This window comes from Agrilus planipennis, unplaced genomic scaffold, assembly GCF_000699045.2.
Source record: "Agrilus planipennis isolate EAB-ADULT unplaced genomic scaffold, Apla_2.0 scaffold24, whole genome shotgun sequence".
NCBI lineage: Eukaryota > Metazoa > Arthropoda > Insecta > Coleoptera > Buprestidae > Agrilus > Agrilus planipennis.
Genome location: NW_020439076.1, coordinates 1,393,848 through 1,417,231, shown reverse-complemented (window position 1 = coordinate 1,417,231; position 23,384 = coordinate 1,393,848). Strand labels below are relative to the sequence as shown.

The 23,384-nt window shown below is 36.0% G+C and overlaps 1 protein-coding gene across 1 annotated transcript in view; it reads left to right on the top strand.

The window, feature by feature from the left end:
• Positions 1 to 23,384, top strand: part of LOC108741471 — a 100,129-nt gene that overhangs the window by 21,545 nt on the left and 55,200 nt on the right. Inside the window, exons 11-12 of the mRNA XM_025977290.1 lie at positions 78 to 22,808; positions 22,871 to 23,140. Coding sequence (XP_025833075.1) covers positions 78 to 22,808; positions 22,871 to 23,140 — 23,001 coding nt within the window. The remainder of the gene's footprint in view (positions 1 to 77; positions 22,809 to 22,870; positions 23,141 to 23,384) is intronic.

Sequence of the window (23,384 nt, the reverse complement as noted above, 5' to 3'; positions counted from 1 at the left end):
CCAATAATTTCAGTTTTATCTTGTTGATTTAACAAGAATGACAACTTCACTCGAAGCTTTTCTCTATGCCATTACAGAACATAGCATCATTGAACTTCCACCGATGAGATTTGTCAAAGAGTCTTCACATTCCGGAAATCTATTGGTAGAAGCGGTTATAATAGACGTGGAAGAAGAACATTTTGCTACTCTCGATGAAGATTTGAGAACAGAAGCGGACGTGGATGAAATATTTTCGGTTACAGACGATAATGGTCACGTATTTTCTCCTGAAGAGAGTAAAATGACCTCGGAGAAATTAGAAATTGAATTCAGGCGACACACACCCGGAGAAACGCCCAGAAGACCTCCCAGAAAGAAGTCTGACTCTACTAGAAGCACATATTACAGTCTATCAGAAAATACTGAAAACACAGAACAAGCGGAGGGTAGTTTAGCGGGGGCTGCTGACCTAGACAGCGAATCTTACGGGGACTTTGAAAGCGCGCGAAGTTCTGATCTTATTAGCGAACACGAAAAAGCTTTCCAAGTTGCCGCGATTACAGAAACTACCAGTTTTCAAGGAGAAAAAGAACGGGAGCCGATATCGCCACAGACAGCACACGAAATCGGTTCTGATTTGAGAGTTAACAAGTTAGACGAAGACGTGAACAGGCCACGAAGGAAAAGAAGATTCGGAAGACAATCTTCACAAAGTTCTGATTCATCAGCCAGTAGTTTAAGAAGAATAGAAGAAAGGGTAGAAATCCAACTTCCTAGAGATATTTTAGGAGAAGAAGAAGATGGTTTGAAAGTTCCTCAAACTACAACTGTAGAAGATAAACAGCATCTACGCGAGAAAGAGGTGGAATTAGCGAATCGACTGCAAGAGAAGTTGAACGAAATAGAACAAAAATTATACGAAGCTGAAGAAAAGTTATTTGTACAGTCTGCCTTAAAATCCTCATCAGCAGCGGCCAATAGGAGCTCAGAGCTATTAAAGAATATCCTCCAAGCCGTTCTCGATATCAAAACATGCTCGTCCACATTATACCAAGAAGGCAACCAGAGAGATCAACTGTCAATGGTAGAGCTTGTGGCGCCTCCAATATTCGAACTTCAAAAGAGTTTGGCAATAATCGAAAAGTGTATGGAGATAAAGGGCAAAGAGCATACCTTAATACATAGAACTTGTTACAACGTTTTGGATATGGCAGGTGAACCTATCCAAAATGCATTGCACTTGATAGAGCGCATGTCGCTGTTAGAAAAGAAACAAGTACTAAGCGACAGTAAGAACGTTGCCGAAAGGGCCTCCTCGTTTAAATTGATCGAAGAGGTTATAACTACCCTGCAGGAAATGAGAAACAGTGTCGGAAAATCAAGGTCCGCAATGAAGGACAAAGCACCCAAAACCCTGGACGAGGATATTTCTGCAGAGAGAAAAGGCAGCGAAGCTTTAGAAGAAGAGGCACCCATTTCTTTATCCGAAACCAAATCGACTGTTGATGTACTAGACAAAACTTATCAACAAGCTTACAAACTCTACAATAGCATAAAGACTGTGGAAGAGGAATTAGCTGCAGCTGAACAAGCAGAACAGAAACCAATTTTAAAAGAATTCGTACTGACTCAATTAGCGGAACCTATTGAGTTACTGGAACGTGAAGTTCAAGTAGTGAAAAATTGGGAAGCAAGATATTCTGGCATAAGGACGTCAGTTACCCAAGAACACTGTTCAGCATTATTAGAGCAAATAAGTGGACCTTTGGAAGAGATTTCTAAAACTATAAACACTATAAAGGGTTCTTCTAAAGAAGAATTGCAGTTTTCAAGCGTCTCCAGGGCTCTTCTCGAATCATTATCAAGAGCATCAGAAGAAATAATTACATCAATATGTACAATGCAACAATCCGTTCAGTCAATTGATGTGGAAGACGAATCGGAAAATTTATCCGAAAAAGTTGTTCAAGACGTTTTCGACCATGTAGCCCAAATAGTAACGCAAAACGTCAGTCATTCTGTGAGTGATCTTCTTGTAAACATAGAAAATGCAGAATGCACAGTAAACAGCACAGTGGTATTGGAAGGGTTACGACAATTGGCCAGTTTACAAAAAGATTTTGCTTCTCTAATTGAAAAGACAAGCGGTTTAAAAACTGAGAACACAGTAAAGACTTTGGAAAACCTGTCTCACTCTCTCGACATTCTTAACAACACAATAACAGATATAACTCGGGATTCCGGATCGGAAGTGTTCGACGACATCGTGGCAGCTCTGAGCATTATTGAAGAAAACATACCAACAGAAATGCCAGAAAATCGCGACGAAAATAAAATATTTTCAACACTAAACAAACGTATAAAGAAAATTAAAGACAATATTTGTCAATTAGACGTTTCATTCAACGTTGCTAGTGGACTTAGTCAAATTGTGGAGACACAGGAGGAGACCCAAGCTCCTGGAGAATCTACCGCAGAAGAAGATCAGTACCGCGCCGTCAGACGAACCTCTTTGCATGACATCAATCAACGGATAGAAAAAATACAAAAACTTCCAATCATCGAAATGATTTCGAAAACAGAAACAATTGAAAATATTCAATACGCTAAAGCGTTGGTTCAACCAGTTATTGAACTAGAGAAAAGTTTAGTTGTGTTAAATCAAGACAGTTTCGATGAAACTGTCGGAAGAATCAGTCCCGAATTATTCCAGGAAGCAACTGAGGTGATCCAGTGCGTCGAAAAATTAAAGGATACCAGTTTATTCCAACAAACCGAAGAGCCGATTATAACAGTCGAAAACATACTCGAAATACGTAATTTATCTGCTTCGTTACAAAAACTAAATATGGAAATAGCAAACGTAAGAAAACTGAACGAAGAACGGGACAGTATTTTCAATACTGTGGCCGAAATTTTACGGGAAATTAAACATAATTCCCTTCAACGTCCAGATCTTCAAGAGGTCGTGGACAACGCTATAGAAATCGTCAACTTGGAGCGTCACAACTATGACATCAAAAACATTTCAGAACTAAAAACTATAATAAGTCCTCTAAACACATTAAAAGCTTTTATTTCAAGTGATATTATAAAATCATCCCCTAACAGTGTTGCAATACAAGTAATGTCTTTTCTACGATGCGTAACCGCGGTTAAAAATCCATCGTTAAAACATATTACGTTATCTCTGAAATACATAGGCGACAAATTAATAAAAATTTTGGAAGAAACTCAGCAGAAATCCACCGAAGATGATTTCAAATTTATAATGCTCAACGCTTTACAAAATTTAAACGAGGTTCTCCGAAATGTCGAACTACAAGCGAAAGTGAAAACACTGATACACGTTGTAAACAATTTAGATTCCGCTATTGTTCATCACATTAACGAGGCGGTCAATATAAACCGATTTATATTCATGATGGGAAAATTAGCTTTAGCTGTTCAACAAATTAACCAACCAGGTAATGAAATTCTGATTCACGAAATAAAAGGAATATTGAACGAACTAAGAATTTGCATAACAAACATGAACAAGCAAAATGCATTTTACGTTACTTTAGACGAATTAATTAAAGGATTCGAAGGAATTTACACTAAGAAGAGTGAAATAGTGTCATTAGAAAAACACGTTCTAATGTTTATTAACAGTTTGCAAACGTTTTGTGAAACGACGTATGTTGAATCGTCTTCGAAACGTCAACTTAACACTGCGTGTAAAAACTTACTTTCAATTTTGTTGAATGAGTTAAAACAACTTCCGGATTTAGAAAGGAAGCTAATAGGAAACGAATACGTTATCGATAAATTCGTCGATTTGTTACTGTGTTTTAAGCTGTATCTGGAAGACGATACCGTTTCATGTGAAGAACTGCGAAACAAACTTCTGGAATGTTCTCAGAAAGTTCCGTTACAATTTGAACCGATTACCAACTTTATAAACAATCTAACTCACGCAGCAAACAGTATTGCAGATGCAGAAAGCGAGAAAACTATCATACTACTTTCGGTGGCCGACACAATACAATTGTTATGCGAAAATATTGACAAAATTGATTTCCCAGATATGAACAAAAATTTGAACAAAACGTTTCAAACATCGCTACATCAGTTGCAGACTGCAATACAGAATCTTATACTAGTTGATCTAACGACAACAGATGTTCATATTGTTGAAGAAATAAGACTTATTTTCAAAAATTTAAACGAAGCTATATTGGAATGCTTATCGAAAATAGAAGAAGAAACTGACGAATCTTCTACTGCAGATTTGGAAACTATTTCTAAAACAGTTTCCAAATTACGACCTTTAAACGCAGCTGTTGAAAATAATCTAAATCTGTCTTCTATATCTCCACCTTTGAAGCTCACATTACATGAAGTTCCGAACATAACAAAACAGATCGAGCTTCTACAATCGTTTAAAGTAAGGACAATAGTTTTCGAAGCGAACATCGTTGAGCCAATGGAAGAAATTAGAAAGGTCCTCAAGTATGGTGACGACCAACTCAAGGCAGAAGTAAAAGACGTTCTAAGCGTTGTGGAAGGAAACGTCCAGTACTTTAAAGAAAACTTTCAAAACTTATCAGAAGACGAAATTAAGATAGTAAATTTGCTGCAGCAAGGTTTGGGTAATTTGCAAAAGTCGTTGAGCGAACCATCATTGTTGATATGCCAAAACAATATATTAATTTTAAAACAACTGGAAACATTATGCTATGGGAAATCGCATTTGGAAAAGGTTTCATGCTTGTTCCAAAGTCTTATTAAGTTGATCGACGGATCTGCTATAGAAAAGACTATTATAGAACAGCAAATACAGCAAGAGCAAGTAGAAACTCCTACAGCAACGGAAGCAGTAGAGGAATCCTTAAAATCCACAGAAGCTGGAATTGTGTCACAGTCTGAATTGGCAAAAGAAATTCCCGTACATCTGAGTGAAAATGTTGAATCGTTACTACGAAGTATTCCTAGACTACAAATGTTTGTGACGAGCAAAGCAAAATCAGCAGCACTGTCAGAAATTTCCAAACACATATCCATTATTTATCCGCTAATAGTTGACGTGGACATAAATAAAATCACAAAGGTAGAAAGCGCTGTAGTAACAGAATTGGAAAGAGCAATAGAACAAACACTCGAAGCAATCAGTATGGTTAATAACTCTGAAAGTTTACGTCTGCTACACTTTAAAGAAACATTGCAGAGCTTTGAAATTATTAAAAATTCGTTAGGAGAAAATAAAATAAAGGAAATTGTTAATGAATTTTTAGAAATTCATCGCCTATTAGATGTAATAGGTGAAGCAACCGAAAGTCAACAAGAAACCGTTGAAGAGTCGGATTCGCCGAGGAAAGATAGTAAAATGCCGAAAGGGCAAAAGACAGAAGAATGTATACAAAATGAGGAAATAATTGAGACGATGGAAGTGAACAAGGAAGTTGAAATTCATAAAGAAGAGACACCGGGGATCTTTAGGGTTCAAGTATCTACTACAGAAACTGTTGTTGAAAAGAGACAAGTGCAAAGTCAAGAAATTGTGAGAGAATTTGAAGAAACATTTAAACAAGACACTCGAGAAGCAGAAGTACAAACAGAAAAAGAAGCAGCTGAAGTCCATACAATAATTAAAACTGAACAATCAGGACCATTAGCAAAAGAAATACAGATAGTCGACGTTAGTACAAGCACACAAACACCAATAGTGGTTGAAAAAGAGGAAGCACAATACATTAATATTGTTTCAAGCGATGTAAAAGTGGATAATATCAATAGATCACTACAAACGTGTGAAATTACAGAAATCACAGATTATGACGAACCTAAAGAAGAGACTGCCGAAGATATTAAAGCTGTCGAATTCCAAAAATTAACCAAAATAGAAAGTGAACAGTCAGAACCTTCAATACAAGAAGTGCAGATAACTGATGTTAGTACATCTGATTTACAAAAGGCAACAGTTGTTGAAAAAGGAGAGGCAAAATATATCAGTATTGTATCTAGCGAATTAAGAGTAGACGATTTTAGTAAATCACAAACATCTGAAATTGAAGATGAATCTAAAGAAAGGAAACCTACAAATGAAGGACTACTGGATGTTCAAAAATTAACCATAGAAGAAACTAAAAAGTTAGAACCTGTAACAGCAGAAGTTCAGATAACAGACGTTAGTACAGCTAATTTACAAACGGCAATATTTGTTGAAAAGAGAGAAGCCCAATATGTTAACATTGTATCAAGTGAAGTAAAAATAGATAGTACAAGTGTACTAAAATCACAGGTATGTGAAATTATCGAAACCAAACAAGACGAAAATCAAAAGATAGCCAGAGATGTGGCAGGAAAAGAAAGTAAATCTGTCAAAATAAAAGAAATTCCTGCCAGACTGACAGAAGAAGTTGAACTATTCTTAAGGTCTTTGTCAAAACTTAATAAATTATCCCTCGACAAGGATCAAAATTTATTATTAGCTGAAATTTCAAAAAGAGCTTCACTTTTATTCTCTCAGATAGTGGATTTAGACTTATCAATGCTCACAGATTTCGAATTAGACGTTATAAATCAGTACGAAGAACAGTTACATATAATTACTGAAAAAATAAGTTCTATAACTCGTACTGAAGACGTAAACTCCTCCTATTTCAAAGAATGCGAAGAAAAATTACAAGAAGTAGGCAAACGTGTTCAGAATTTAGAACTTATTAACGCAGGAAATACGTTAATCAACATTATCAAGAATTTTGAAGGAATATTTGAGAAAACCAGCGTAATGTTGCAAGAAACCGTCGAAACAGTAGAAGTAAAAGAAGAAATTGAAACAAAAGAAATTCCATCACGTTTAATCGAATTGGTAGAAAAACTTTTAATGTCGGTTTCTCGTTTACACTCATTAGTAAAGACGGAAAACCAGAAAATTGCTTTGAGTGATACTATAAAATTACTGTCACTGCTATTTTCAGATATAGCAAATATTGATCAAAAAAAGTTATCGATCGACGAAAGAAATTTAATACATAGCATTGAAAATAACTTCAGCGACATAAATGAAAATATGGAGTCACTACAAAACCTACAGAACATAAATAAAACTCATATCGATGCCGTTTTAGAGAAAATAGAAAATGTAATTGGAAAACCTCAATTTACTGCAACATCGAATTTTGTCCTTTTAGTACGAAATATTTGTCAACGTCTTAATGAACTCCAGAAGGAAGTTGCCGACGATGCGCCCAAAACAGCCGAATTAGTATTAGAGGAAACGGAAGTACCTTCCGTTAAAGTGGAAGTGAAAGAAATTCCGCAACAATTAAGTGAACAAACTGAGTCCTTATTAATGACACTGCCTAAATTGTACAGACTTTGTGTTAACGAAAAACAAAAGATATTAGTTGCAGACATGATCAAAAATGTCTCTAACCTGTTCTCTATGGTTGTAGACGTTGATATAAGATCGTTAAATGAAACTGAAACAAGAGCCATCAACGAAAGCGTAAAAATTGTGTTTGATACAAAGAACGCTTTAAGTTTTTTAACCGACATAAATTCTATGGATATGGCATTGTTTGAAGAATTTATAAACAAATTGGAGTTGATAAAAGTATCAGTTAAAGACTCTTCTATTATTAGCAGCATTATTGAATTGCTGATAAAAATATATCAACCATTAGCTACTCTCAAATCAGAGGAAGTATATTCTGAAGTTGCTCAAGAAGAAACCACAACAGAAACGTTAATAGAGTCGCAAGAGATACCAACAAACTTGAGTGAAAAAATCGAATTGTTGCTTCGGTCTTTGCCAAAACTACAACAAATTAACATTAATCAGACACAAAGGTCAATTTTAAGCAATACGGTAAGGCAAGTGTCTTCCTTATTTTCTTGTGTGGTGGATATTGATCTAAAGACACTTTCGCCGCAAGAAAGGGATATACTTCAAGTAATAGAATCAAATTTAGAAGAACTTAATAATGTCATTAATTCATTAAAGACTGCTGAAGATGTACAGATGTTGGATTTAAATAAATTTAAGCAAACAATAGAGAACCTGAAGAGTTCCCTACCAACCTCTAAATTAAACGACATTTTTAATCAACTGGAAGTTCTAATACAACTATTGCATACCGTAAGCAGTTCGGCGCTAGAGATGGAAGCAGAAAAATTGCAGGAAGACGTTGAACAAAAAGATATAGAAGTAGTAGAAGAAAAGCTGAAGGAAATTCCTACAGCATTAATTGAGCAAATAGAAATTTTAATGAGACGGTTGCCAAAACTTCACAACATTGTGGTCAATAAACGTCAAAAAGCTTCCATAAGTGAGGGCCTTCATATTTTGGGTTCACTTTTTTCTATTGTAGCTGATATTGATTTGAGAGAGCTAAATGAAGAAGAAGTGGCGGTAATACACGAATTTCAACAAAGAGTTGAAGTGGTCAATAATATAATACAGAAATGTGAAAATGTTGAAGAACTAAAAAAGGAAGAAATAAAATTAGAAGTTAATGAATTTGAAAAACATCAGCAAATGTTTAACGAAATCAGAATAAACGAAATGATTCAATTGTTTAAGAGGATTTATAATATGTTGTTGGATATTTGTGAGACTGAAACTGATAAAGAAAGTCCAAAACCAATAGAATTTGCAGAGCAAGAAGTGGAAACAAAAACTGAAATAATAATTCCCGTTCAATTAAGCGAGCAAGTAGAAATACTGCTACGCTGTTTACCAAAATTGCAACGCGATCTAAACGAAAAGCAGAAGGCTCATTTGAGTGAAATAGTAAAACATATTTCTACATTGTTTTCTACAGTTGTAGACATAGACCTTAACACTATATCAGATGCTGAAATATCCGTTGTTAAAGAACTAGAAGGAATCTTGACTGAAACCAACAAAAATTTGCAAAAAATTGAAAGTTTAAATGAACTCGAAAAAGACTCCTTAAAAGAGACACTTCATCGTCTAAACGAAATACAAGACCATAATAGAGACACAAAAGTATCTGAAGTCATAATTGCTGTAACTCACACTTACCAATGTCTCGAAATTATATGCGACGCGTTTACTTCAACAGAGATCATTCCTGTAGAAGTACCAGCCACTGAAGTTGTACAGAGAGAAGTTCCTGTTGAGTTAAGCGAACAAATTGAGGTATTAATGAGGTTACTTCCTAAACTACAACGTTATATCACTAGTGAATGCCAGAAATCTGATTTGAAGGAAATATTTAAGGCACTATCAAATGTATTTGCTACCCTGCCAGATATTGATAAAAAGATTATATCAGATGACGAACGCAATGTAATAGATGAGCTTGAAAGACGTCTACAACAAACCAACGTTATCATTGATTCGATGCAAACAGGAGAAAAACTGAATTTATTAGACTTTAGAAAAACATTAGACGACATTGAAGAACTTAAGCCTAAAGTATCAGATGTCAAAGTAACAGAAGTTGTAAATACTTTACAAGTCTTATATAAATCCTTGCAAAGTATTTGCCACTTTGAAGAAGAAACTGTCGCTGCAACAGTTCCTACTGAGGTTGAAATGCCAAAAACCGAAACCATAAGCATCCCAGAAAATCTAAACGGCGAACTTGAACGCCTTCTCCGCTCTACTCCAAAACTACAGAAATTTGCGAAAGAGAAGCAAACCAAAGCCAATCTTCAAGAAGTCGCTAAAATCATTTCGCTTTTATATTCGGTAATTGCTGATATTAATTTAACAACAATTTCTACTGAAGATAAGGAGTTTATATATTCGCTTGAAACAATATTCTCCGATATCAACGAAGCAGTCGAACACCGATCAGACAATGTGGATGATTATCTTCAAAAAATTGACATGACTTTGCACAGATTAAACACAAAGTTGAGTTCTATTCAGGTCACCTCATTGACAAATGTTGTGGAATCTTTGACCAAATTATACGATATTTTAGAGAAAACAGTAGGACTAATGAAGAAGGAACATGATGAGAGAACATTGCCAGAAAAAGTAGAAGAGATCATACCAAGGGACATTGGCGAGACTTTTAAGGAAGAGGAGGAGGTAGCAAAGAGAAAAGTTGAAACGATAAAACGAGAAGCAGAAGATGCTGATATATCTTTGTTACATTCTCTTCGTACATTGGAGGCAAACATTTTGGAAATCAATACACAAAACTTATCTGAAAATCAAAGAGTATCTTTAACGGAAATAGAAAACTCCATGCATCTACTTGAGGACGCTACGAATCAAGTGTTAACGAAAACACTAACCGAAGAAGAAAAGGAAGCTGTAGCAGTTTGCGAAAGGGCAATACTAGAATTATGCCAGTTCTTGCAACAATCCCAAGGCGACCAACCTCAAATTGATACAGTTAAAGTAACGGCAGAATCAATCAGATTGACGATTATTGGAGTAAGCGAAGAATCTGAAGTGAGGCCGTTGTTGGAACAATTGGAGAAGACAACCAAAAACGCAATCAATTTGATAGAGAATATACCGCAATATGACAAAGAGCTTGCCCTAAAAATCTTAAAAGACTTCAGGTTCAATATAGAAAACGTCATCCAGGTGCTATCAGAAAAAGTACCTCTAAATATTCGAAAGAAGTGTTCCAATGAAGTAGACGAGTTGGTCAGATCATCGGAAATTTTAAGAGATTCTTTGAAATCAGACTCTATTGTTAATGGTCAGACTGTCCCGGTTATTCACAGCGGAAACAACATTGCATTTCTTATAGTCAAGTATCTATCTACAATCTGGAAGAAAAATGTAACAGAAATCGAGAATAAAGAATTCATAGATACGCTGAGGAATCAACTAGTTGACATAAAGGTAGCGGATGTCGAAGAAGTATCGCGTGATCTCGTCAAAAACTTGGAGACTGTCGTACTTCACGTAGAAAACCTCCTGAAAAAGTTGGAGGACGAAATTCAAACTAAACAATGCCGCATTAAACAATTCAAAAGTAATTTACAAAATGTAAAGAGTGACATAAAATTAAACGAGGGAGAAGAAAAGGCAACCAAAGCAATAGTGACTGATTTGAATCGGCCTCTGAACGTATTCATTTTTGTTGCCAACACTTTAACCGAAAAGTTAACAGAATTAACAGACGAGAACGAAACTCTAATCGAATCTATATCCGACATCATATTAAAATTATATGCCGAATCGCAAAAAGTAAAAAGTAATACAGAAAAAATCAATTTATATTCAAAAACACTAAAAACCATATTTGAAAGTATAAATGAAGAATCGCTTCTTAAAGACATGCGAGAACCTCTACAGGATCTTATAATTTTTGCTGAGAAACTGGAAAAAATACAAGAAAAAGAAACCTCTCGCAGAGAAGAGCTATTTCATAGGCTCTCATCATCCATAGAACGTTTAATGAAACCTTTAAGCTTAATAAGAATCGAAAATGTTCAAAACAAAAGACTGTTGGTACTTACAGAATTGCACAAACCACTGCAAGCTATACTATCCACGGCTTCTGATTTAACGGAAACTATTTCTGATGGAACAATACGAAAAGTTAATGAAATTATCAACATAATTGACAACCTAGAAGGACAACTTACTAAAACGGAAGTTAACGAAAACGAATGCGATCAATATTTGCAGGAACTGAAACAAACTGTTACAGAAATGGAGTTCGTAAACGAAGCAGAAAAAGAGGAAGAATTAGAGGAATCTGGCCTTTATCAAGCGATCGAAGATCTTCATACGGCGGTAGACCTTTCTCATGTAGTTTTAGAAAAACCAGAATTAATTGAGACCGTGAGTGAGCTACGATGTATTCGTTTACCGTTGAAAAAATTATTAAGATTCATACTCACAGTTAAGCATGAAAAGGACGAACTAAACATCTTATCTGGATTTCAGAAACCACTTCTTTTGCTTCAAGAGAAACTGACTGAATTTTGTGATGCCAAGTTAGCAACAGACGAACAATTAATTTTAGAAAGAATAGGTAAAGCCTTCGAAAGTTTGACTCAGATTGGAGAAACAATCGATTCATCAAGTATATGCTTAGAAGACTTTGCAGAACCTTTAGATAGTTTGCAATACACTATTTTATCTGTTTGTGGCCAGGCTGTGTTAGAAAAAGATACTGAAAGTGAAAATGAATCTGTACTTCAAAAGGTAGTTGAACCCCTGGAACAAATTCTAAAAGTGATAATCACAATGAAAGACGATCGAAGTGAAAAACAGGAGATACTTCGACTTCTCAGTGAAATCAATATGGAGACAGAAATACTTATTTCAGATACGAAAGAGACCAACTACTTGGTACCATTTGAAAATGTATTAAGGACAGTACGTTTGTCTACAAGCTCAATATTGGGAAAATCTGATTTAAATACCCAAGAGTTACGCAAAATTTTTGAATTATTTAAAGAAGTTGTGCCAACTGAATCTATTCAAGAGACTGATGAAATAGCTAGACACCTTCAGCGAATTAAAAAAGCTTTAGCAGACGACCTTACGGATCAAACCGCTTATGCCAACATATTGCAACTGATTCTCGATTTTGTTAAATGCCTTAAACCAGAACTGCCGCTTACTGCAAAGCCAGGAAACGTTTCTGTCACAAAGGATACATTAATACAATTAATTAGTGCAATAGAAGAACGTACTAAAGCTCATCAGCTGACAGTAGACCAAGTGCCAACCATAACGAGAGCACTATCCCGTTTAGAAAGTCCATTTAAAGAATTGCTTAATAAATTAGAACAAACTGAAGGCTCATACAATACCGACGAAACATTTTTGAAAAATTTAAGCAATGAACTAACTAAATTAACGTCCCTCATTACGGATATTGCTGATACTTCCAAACCGCTGCTTAAGACATTACTAGAAGTAGAACTCGAAGAAGTGTTGAATGATATTATTCAAACTATTACTGCATCACCTACAAATATACCAATTAGCCAAGAACTAGAAACTATTAAAAACGAAATATTAAAATTCCAAGAAGAAAACAAAGTATTAAAGAGCCTCACTAAGGTAAATATCAACACCATAACCAAAGAACTCGTGAAACCTGTTATAGAAGAAACAGAAATTGAAGAAGATAAGATAATTCAAATACAAAACGTGATTACTGAAAAGCTTGCTCAAATTGAAAATCTTAACTTAGATCAAGAAAATCAGACAGAAGCGGATTCCATTAAATCACTTGTACTCAGATTAGTTAAGGCGGTAAATGACATTTACACTCTCATTCACCACCCAACACTACTTCTGAAGCAAAAACAAAAAGTGCAACGAGTCCTATGTAATATAACCAATGAAACGAAACAATTAAAAGACTCATTACCACAAAACCAAGAATCAAACAATCTAAAGCAGACCATGGATATATTACTGAGTATGATTGACGAAATTCAACTAAAAATACAAGAATTGTGTCAAAACACCCAGCAATTCATTCAACAACACGAAGAAGAAATATTACTTGGACCAGGTAAGCAGGACTTAGAGTTACAACAAGAGGCAGTAGAACGGCCGTCTACAAGTGAAGAACACATGCCAGCCCTAATTTCATTCTCAGATGTAGAAAACCTGGAAACATCATTAAAAGAGCTTAACGAAAGCCTCAATCCCATCAAAAATACAAACCAAGCACCAACCGCCACAAAAAAAGACGTAAAAAGCACAATTTTAAACATCAACTCACAACTGCAAAAACTAATTACAAAATTAACGTCAACCTCTAAATTACTGCAAACAGCAAACGTGTCAGAAATTGAATGCGTTGAAATAACAACGGCTGTGACCGCACTAAAAAGTGCAATCACGAAGCTTTCTATAATTGCGGCAGCAACAGAATCCGCTAAAACACTACAACAGCCTCTTAAGTCGCTGCAAATTTCATTGGCAATTCTCGAGGAAAGCATGAATGAAAAACCGGCCGAAGGCAAGAAACAAAAAGAGACAGTCGATACCTCTACAGGACTCAAACAACCGCTGATTAGCCTACAAATGAAAGTGGAATCCCTTAAAGGTGTAGTTAGCGAAGTCACATTGAAGGCTCCCGAACAAGGCCAAATCGACTTTAAAGCCCTGGAGGCGCCTCTGGGTGAACTGGAAACTGCGCTGGCACAGGTAGAAAAGATCGACGAATCTACGAAGGTATCCGAGGCTGATAAAGAGAAGATTGTAAAAATCAAACCCCAATTGGAAGAGCTGAATACAGTCTTGACGAGCTTCACCGAGGCAGCGCAAACCGCTACTGTTTCCGATGTAGAAAAAGCAAAAGCGCAAACTGCTTTGTCGGCGTTGAAGGGTGCAATTGAGAAAGTGTCTGTAATAGCGCCGGAATTAAAATCCGCTAAATTCCTAGAACAACCTCTCAAGTCTCTGCAGGCTTCATTGACAATTCTCGAGGAAAGCATGAAAGAGAAACCGGTTGAAGACATGAAACCAAATGAGGGAACTGATACCGCTAAAGGACTCAAACAACCGCTAATCAGTCTGAAAACGAATGTGGAATCCCTTAAAGGTGTGGTTAGCGAAGTCACAATGAAGGCTCCCGAACAAGGCCAAATCGACTTTAAAGCCCTGGAGGCGCCTCTGGTTGAACTGGAAACTGCGCTGGCAGAAGTAGAAAAGATCGACGAATCTACGAAAGTATCCAAGGCTGAGAAAGAGAAGATTGTAAAAATCAAACCCCAATTGGAAGAGCTGAACACAGTCTTGACGAGCTTCACCGAGGCAGCGCAAACAGCTACTGTTTCCGATGTAGAAAAAGCGAAAGCGCAAACTGCTTTGTCGGCGTTGAAAGGTGCAATTGAGAAAGTGTCGGTTATAGCGCCGGAATTAAAATCCGCTAAATTCCTAGAACAACCTCTCAAGTCTCTGCAGGCTTCATTGACAATTCTCGAGGAAAGCATGAAAGAGAAACCGGTCGAAGACAAGAAACCAAAAGAGGAAACTGATACCGCCAAAGGACTCAAACAACCTCTAATCAGTCTGAAAACGAATGTGGAATCCTTGAAAGGTGTGGTTAGCGAAATCACAATGAAGGCTCCCGAACAAGGCCAAATCGACTTTAAAGCCCTGCAGGCGCCTCTGGTTGAACTGGAAACTGCGCTAGAAGAAGTAGAAAAGATCGACGAATCTACGAAGGTATCCAAGGCTGAGAAAGAGAAGATTGTAAAAATCAAACCCCAATTGGAAGAGCTAAATACAGTCTTGACAAGCTTCACCGAGGCAGCGCAAACAGCTACTGTTTCCGATGTAGAAAAAGCGAAAGCGCAAACTGCTTTGTCGGCGTTGAAGGGTGCAATTGAGAAAGTGTCGGTAATAGCGCCGGAATTAAAATCCGCTAAATTCCTAGAACAACCTCTCAAGTCTCTGCAGGCTTCATTGACAATTCTCGAGGAAAGCATGAAAGAGAAACCGGTCGAAGAAAAGAAACCAAAGGAGGTAACTGATACCGCCAAAGGACTCAAACAACCTCTAATCAGTCTGAAAACGAATGTGGAATCCCTTAAAGGTGTGGTTAGCGAAGTCACAATGAAGGCTCCCGAACAAGGCCAAATCGACTTTAAAGCCCTGGAGGCGCCTCTGGCTGAACTGGAAACTGCGCTGGCAGAAGTAGAAAAGATCGACGAATCTACGAAGGTATCCAAGGCTGAGAAAGAGAAGATTGTAAAAATCAAACCCCAATTGGAAGAGCTGAATACAGTCTTGACGAGCTTCACCGAGGCAGCGCAAACAGCTACTGTTTCCGATGTAGAAAAAGCGAAAGCGCAAACTGCTTTGTCGGCGTTGAAGGGTGCAATTGAGAAAGTGTTGGTAGCAGCGCCAGAATGCAGATCCGCTATATTCCTGGAACAGCCTTTGAAGGCTATGATAGCTTCGCTTGCAATTATTGAGGAGAATCTATTAGCCGGGCCAGTCGATGAGATAGAATCCACGAAGGAAGTTGAGAATGCTTTGAAACGTTTTAGTGGCGCAGTGCTTCGGCTGAAGAAGAATATTTCCGAAGAGCGTGAAGGAGACGCTGACGTAGGCGGTCGTTTTTGTGAACCACTTTTATCATCATTATTTGAAATAGATTCTTTATTGAGAGAAGATATGGCGGTAAAACGGATTGTACTCGGTGTATTCAAGGAGCAATCTTTAAGTGTTCATGAATTGCTATATAATTTGCATGACTTAAGTAAATCGTTCTCGGAATTAGGGCAACTTTTGGAAGGTGCTCGTATATCCGGAGTTGAACGCTTAAGGGTTGGATTATCGGCGCTAGTGAATGCTACTGATTCCATGGTAAAGATTTCTTCGGCGTGTTCATCCCTTAAGAGTCTATGTATTCCACTAAAATCGTTGAGTTTTGCTTCTTCCGAGGTTATTGATAGCATAAAGAGTACGAAGAAAAAGGTGGAGGGACGTCAACGTGATTTGGAGATCAGTAAATTAATGGAGACTCTGTTATCATTCTGTGAAGATGTTGTTGCTGTGAAAAAAGATCTATGGAAGCTTCAGGAACGTTTACCGGAAATTGTATCACTAGATTTATTGAAAACTCCTTTAACTTACTTAGAAGCAGAGTTGATGGGTGTGGTAAACGTTATCAGGGAGGGCAACTTTTGTGAAGTTTCTGAAACAAAATTAGCAAACGGTCACTCAACCGTATGTGCCCTAGCCAAATCATTAAGAGTGGTAACGGAATTAACGCGTACTAGAATCTCAGAAAAATGTAATTATAAGGAAATCAACGAAGCGTTAGTTGAATTGAGGAACAACACTGAGAATGTAACGACATTAAGTGAAATTAAAGAGCTCAAGTCTCTCTGCCAACCACTGAATGACTTAAAGAATTCCCTTACCAACGTCATTAATATTTTTGAAAAAGCTGAACATCAAGAAACGAGAAGAAAAGAACTTAAAAGTCATCTTCTAAGTTTATGTGAATCAGCAAACGTTTTAGAAAAGAATATAATTATGTGTAATAGAAAATATTCTCTTAATAAGCTTCAAAAGGGTTTAGAAAATTATCAAAATATCATAAAAGAAATTGAAGTAATATTTGCATTAGATATTTATGATGATGAAAAGAAATTCTCAAAGTTATGCAAAGACATTGATAATGTCAGCGAAACATTCAAATTATCAAGTAAAAAGATTAAACCCGAAGATGCTTCTGATAAACTTCTATTAAAGATTTACGAGGTTTTGGACGAGGTAGGTAATGTGACAGAACAGTTTAGTAAAATCTCTGAAGTCAAAGAGATAGCACCTCTTGATAAATTTACAAGTTCATTGGGGCAATCCGTAAAGGAAACTCGTGATGACTTGAAAAATGTCGAAGAAGATAAGTGGAAATTGGATTCCTTGAAACAATTACAAAATGCTGTGAAAGATCTTAACACAAAATCGTCAACTTTCACCAAGACATTAAGCGAACACGATAAGTCAAAGAATATTATTGTCAATGCATTTAAAAGTCTTAAGCAAACATTAAAAGTCCTTGCGGATGCTGAATCTACAATTACAAAATTGGGGATTAAAGATTTCAAGTGGAATAAGGAAGATAAGGAAAATTTTTCGACCATTACAACCGAAATTAACAAACTGGAGCTCTTTTTTGAATTTGCCAACAACGTTATTACTAAATCTAAACTTTCAGAGAAAATAAGAGTTGATATCGAATGTAAACTCGATCTTGTCGAAGAGTCCATTAAATTGTTGAGTTCAGTTGTTCAAAAACCAGAATTAGCCTGTATTGAAAAACTTCTGGATTGTCTCAGATCTGCTATTCCGACAATTAAAGAATTTATTCGAAAACCTGACGAAAAAGATGAAACAGAAAATCAGGAAATAAGAAGAAAGAAACTTGCAGAACATCTTCTAAGTTTATGTGACTCGACAAAAGCCTTAGAAGAATGTATGACTAAAATGAAAGTGGTTTATCCGCTTGACAAACTTCAAAAAGGATTAGAAAGCTATCAAAGTGCTCTAAAAGGGATTGAGATAACAGCTTCTTCGAATATTTGCTCTGATGAGAAGAAATTCTCAAAGTTATGCAAAGACATTGATAATGTCAGCGAAACATTCAAATTATCAAGTAAAAAGATTAAACCCGAAGATGCTTCTGATAAACTTCTATTAAAGATTTACGAGGTTTTGGACGAGGTAGGTAATGTGACAGAACAGTTTAGTAAAATCTCTGAAGTCAAAGAGATAGCACCTCTTGATAAATGTACAACCTCATTGGGGCAATCCGTAAAGGAAACTCGTGATGACTTGAAAAATGTCGAAGAAGATAAGTGGAAATTGGATTCCTTGAAACAATTACAAAATGCTGTGAAAGATCTTAACACAAAATCGTCAACTTTCACCAAGACATTAAGCGAACACGATAAGTCAAAGAATATTATTGTCAATGCATTTAAAAGTCTTAAGCAAACATTAAAAGTCCTTGCGGATGCTGAATCTACAATTACAAAATTGGGGATTAAAGATTTCAAGTGGAATAAGGAAGATAAGGAAAATTTTTCGACCATTACATCCGAAATTAATAAACTGGAGCTCTTTTTTGAATTTGCCAACAACGTTATTACTAAATCTAATCTTTCGGAGAAAATAAGAGTTGATATCGAAAGTAAACTCGATCTTGTCGAAGAGTCCATTAAATTGTTGAGTTCGGTTGTTCAAAAACCAGAATTAGCCTGTATTGAAAAACTTCTGGATTGTCTCAGATCTGCTATTCCGACAATTAAAGAATTTATTCGAAAACCTGACGAAAAAGATGAAACAGAAAATCAGGAAATAAGAAGAAAGAAACTTGCAGAACATCTTCTAAGTTTATGTGACTCGACAAAAGCCTTAGAAGAATGTATGACTAAAATGAAAGTGGTTTATCCGCTTGACAAACTTCAAAAAGGATTAGAAAGCTATCAAAGTGCTCTAAAAGGGATTGAGATAACAGCTTCTTCGAATATTTGCTCTGATGAGAAGAAATTCTCAAAGTTATGCAAAGACATTGATAATGTCAGCGAAACATTCAAATTATCAAGTAAAAAGATTAAACCCGAAGATGCTTCTGATAAACTTCTATTAAAGATTTACGAGGTTTTGGACGAGGTAGGTAATGTGACAGAACAGTTTAGTAAAATCTCTGAAGTCAAAGAGATAGCACCTCTTGATAAATGTACAACCTCATTGGGGCAATCTGTAAAGATAACTCGTGATGACTTGAAAAAAGTCGAGGAAGATATGTGGAAATTGGATTCGTTGAAACAATTACAAAATGCAGTGAAAAATCTAAAAGCGAAATCCTCAACCTTCAGCAAGACATTAACCGAACACGATAAGTCAAATAGTATTATTGTTAATGCATTTAAAATTCTTAAGCAAACATTAAAAGTCCTTGCGGATGCTGAATCTACAATTACAAAATTGGGAATTAAAGATTTCAAGTGGAATAAAGAAGATAAGGTAAATTTTTCGACCATTACATCCGAACTTAACAAACTGGAGCTCTTTTTTGAATTTTCCAACAACGTTATTACTAAATCTAAACTTTCGGAGAAAATAAGAGTTGATATCAAATGTAAACTTGATCTTGTTGAAGAGTCAATTAAATTGTTAAGTTCAGTTATTCAAAAACAAGAATTAATGTGTATTAAAATGTTCCTGGAATCTCTTCATTCAGCAATAGCAACCATTAATGAAACTATTAAAAAGCCGACTGAGAAAGAAGAAACACAAGACAATGCAACTAAGAAGCTTATTTCTCAGCTAACGAATGATGTAAATAATTGTCTAAAACACTTAAGTTTAACAAAATTATTTGTTTGTTTAAAAGATCCCCTTGAAGAATTTCTGAATTCTCTAAAAAAAGTTCAAGCACTTGATTCACGAGTTATTGATACTACAGAAAACAAATCGAATGTTAATAAGTTCAATAACGATTTAAAAGAATTGAGCAGCGCATTTGAATCTATTCAGAAACTCATTGAGCCTGGCAGTGCGACAGTGGATCTTCAACATAGTATTCAGAAGAACTTTGGGCGTTTAAAAGTTCATTTGGAAAATTCAGCGTCTGTTATCACGGTCTTGAGGAATTTTAAAGAAATGAAGAAACCTATTACTGATCTTGCAGCTTCAGTATCTACAGTAATTGGAAATTCAGAACGAATTTTAGAAATATCATCCGCCTTGTCGCAATCACTGGAAATTTTAATAAACAAAAATAAAAGTGTTAAGAAAACACTTTCTTCAACGCCTTCTTTTAAATTTAAAGAACTTATCGAACCTCTAACAGAGCTAGAAACATTAGATTTAAAACGGATTAACGAAAATAGTTTGAACTTGCTAAATATAAGCAAAGAAACTGTTACAAAAACTATCACAAAAATACACAATCTAGCACAAAATGTAGATGAATTAAACGAATTTATTAAAAGCTTCGATAAGACTCATTCTCCTAAGTTATGGAAGGATGAAAAGTTTGAAAATATAAGAAGTTCCATTACAAAATTAATAGAAGCACTGCCCGATGTAAATGCTATTAGTTTCATCGAAGTTCCACTACATTCACTTGACACCGTGATTTCCAATATCGAAAGAGAAATATTAATGACAAAAGAAATGTCGAAGGAAGAAGAAGCAAGCAAAGAAACTGTTCGAAGGTTAATAAGTATGATTTCCAAACTGGAGATAGAACTGAATGGTTTCAAAACATCCGTAAATTTGACCAAAGTAACCGTTTTACAAAAACATCTAAGGGAACCTTTGAATGATGTAGTGAGAATTTTGAAAGAAATTGCAGGATCGGAAAATGAGTTACACGCAGCAATATCTAAGAATAAACCCCTTATTGGAGAAATAATTGAAAATATTACAAAACTCACAGAAAGTGTGCAAGTAGCTAATTCCGAAATTAAATCATTTAAAGCCGACAAAGTAAGTCGTTCTAATATGAAATTCCTCCAAAATTTACAGAGTTGTCTTCAAGACACTAGTACAATTTTGTCTAAACTAACGGTTTTCGATTCGCTAGTCAAAGCTCAGAAAGTTCTATCCAATGCAATAAAACGGATACAGGATGAACCAACGAAGAAACCTACAAAAGATGAAGACAGCGAAAAATTACTTCCGCTCAAACAATGTTTAGAAATGTGGCAGTCTGAAACAGAAGCGTTTTGTAACACAATTCGCAAACTTAAATCTCCCCAGTTTGAACTTGATTTGTTAATAAAAAGTTTAGAAGAACCTGTTGGACAGCTCCAAATTGGAATCAAAACAGTCACTGACCATATGCAAAATATAAACGTACTGAAAAGAGAAGATATAACGAAAATAAAGAAATTAGTTGACAATATTAAATTTGCAGTAGAGGACGTGATCTCTTCTACGAGTTGTACTAACTCCATCGTCAGTACTATGAATTCATATCAGGTCAAAACACAAGAATTGCTATCTCCTTTCGAGGAAATGAGTTCAGTTATCCAAAATTTAAATAACGCATTATTAAATATAAACCTATTTAAAAACGTTACTGAACTTCAAGCAAAACTGGTCAGTTCAATTGATAATGTTTTAACCAATTTGAGGCAATCCGAAGTTAAAGAGACTGCACCTGATGACACTTATCAGATTCCAAAAGAAGAAACATCAACAGAGGCTGACACCGAAATTCAAATGCACAAAACTGCCGATGAAGATGGGAGTCATGCCCAAAAGGAAGAAAGACCTGTCGATATGTATAAAAGCAATGTAGTTTTGATTGAGGATGTGCAACATGGTCCAAAACTTCACGCTCAAAAACCAATATTTGTTAGTCCTTTGAATAACAGAAATGTTGCATCGGGAACTAGGATCAAATTAACATGTAGTGTCCTTTCATCTGAGCCGTTTGAATTAGAATGGTGCAAAAATGGTGAAACCGTTTCTAACAACAGCAATTACAACATAGAATATGATGATGGAATCGCCTCGCTAGAAATCCTTAATGCTACAACTGCAGACACAGGAGAATTTTCCTGTACGGCTAAAAACTATCACGGATTTTCCGTTACTAAGTCAAACGTTACAGTTTATGATACCGCCGAATCTTCCTCTGTATTAACATTCACACGACCCATCAAGTATCAATATAAAATTTCCCAAGATGAGCTCATTCTTGAATGCAAACTTAGAGGAAGACCGGCTCCGAAAATAACATGGTTCAAAGGGGGCAAAGAAATAAAAGATAACGAGAAATATAAACAGCAATATTTAGCAGACGGGATCTGTAGGTTGACTATTAGGCACCCAGAGCAAGACGATAACGATTTATACTCGTGTAACGCCGAAAACTCCTACTGGAATGAGCAAATATCTTACGAACTGGAATTCAGCGGCAGAGAAGATTATTTCAGTAAGAAGATGCAACACCTAGAAGTTCCGCAACGCTATAGAGACACGAAGAAACCGCATTTCAATACGGCCATGACAGATAGCATTGTTCCCGCCGGTGGAACTTTAGCTCTACAAGTTGCAGTAAAAGGAACCCCTAAGGATGTCCTCTGGTATAAGGGAAGTCGAATGTTACCGAAAACTTCAGCCAGACACAGAACTTTTGCCGAATCAGGAGTTCACACTCTCACATTTTCTAATGCCCTAGAAACAGATGTAGGAAAGTACACTTGCAGAATATTCAACGCATATGGCAAGGACGATATCTCTGCCTACGTTCATGTGGTACATCCGGGTTCGATCAGAAATGGAAAACCTGCCATGTTTCTATCAAGGCCCGATAAATATTTGACGGTCGCTTCGGGGGAAGATATCGTAGTTTCGTTTCGAGTTACGGGAGACCCAAAACCAAGAGGTAAAACTAATCAAGGTATAATGTACCGCCGATCTGATATTTTATCATTTTATTGCATGTAGTTACGTGGATGAAAGGTCTCAAAGACATCACCAACAGTTATAGAAGTTTGAAAGAAACCTCTGATGATTACGTTCGATTTACGTTCAAAAGGGCCACGATGGACGATCAAGGAACCTATTGTATAATGGCTAAAAATTGTTACGGTTGCGACAGGGCATTCTTCACCGTGCGCTTCAGGGAGAGGGCTAGATCAGCTACCCCTACCCTTGATAGCTTGGAAAATATTCTCTCAGACATCACCGACTCCTACAAAATGAGACAATTGCGAGGTATCTATTTCCTCAAAATCAACTAATATTATTAACTGTTTAATGTTAAAGTGGTTTAAAAGAGAAATGCAGTTTACTATCTAATATACATATTATATTGCTAAAAGTATGGAACGTTGAAGTATCTAATCAAATTATAACTAATTGAAAACTATTAATCAATTTAATAATGAGAGGATTACTGTTACATTTTTGCAGCTCATAATTTCGTTTTTACAGCTTAGTGAGTTTATATATATCAATC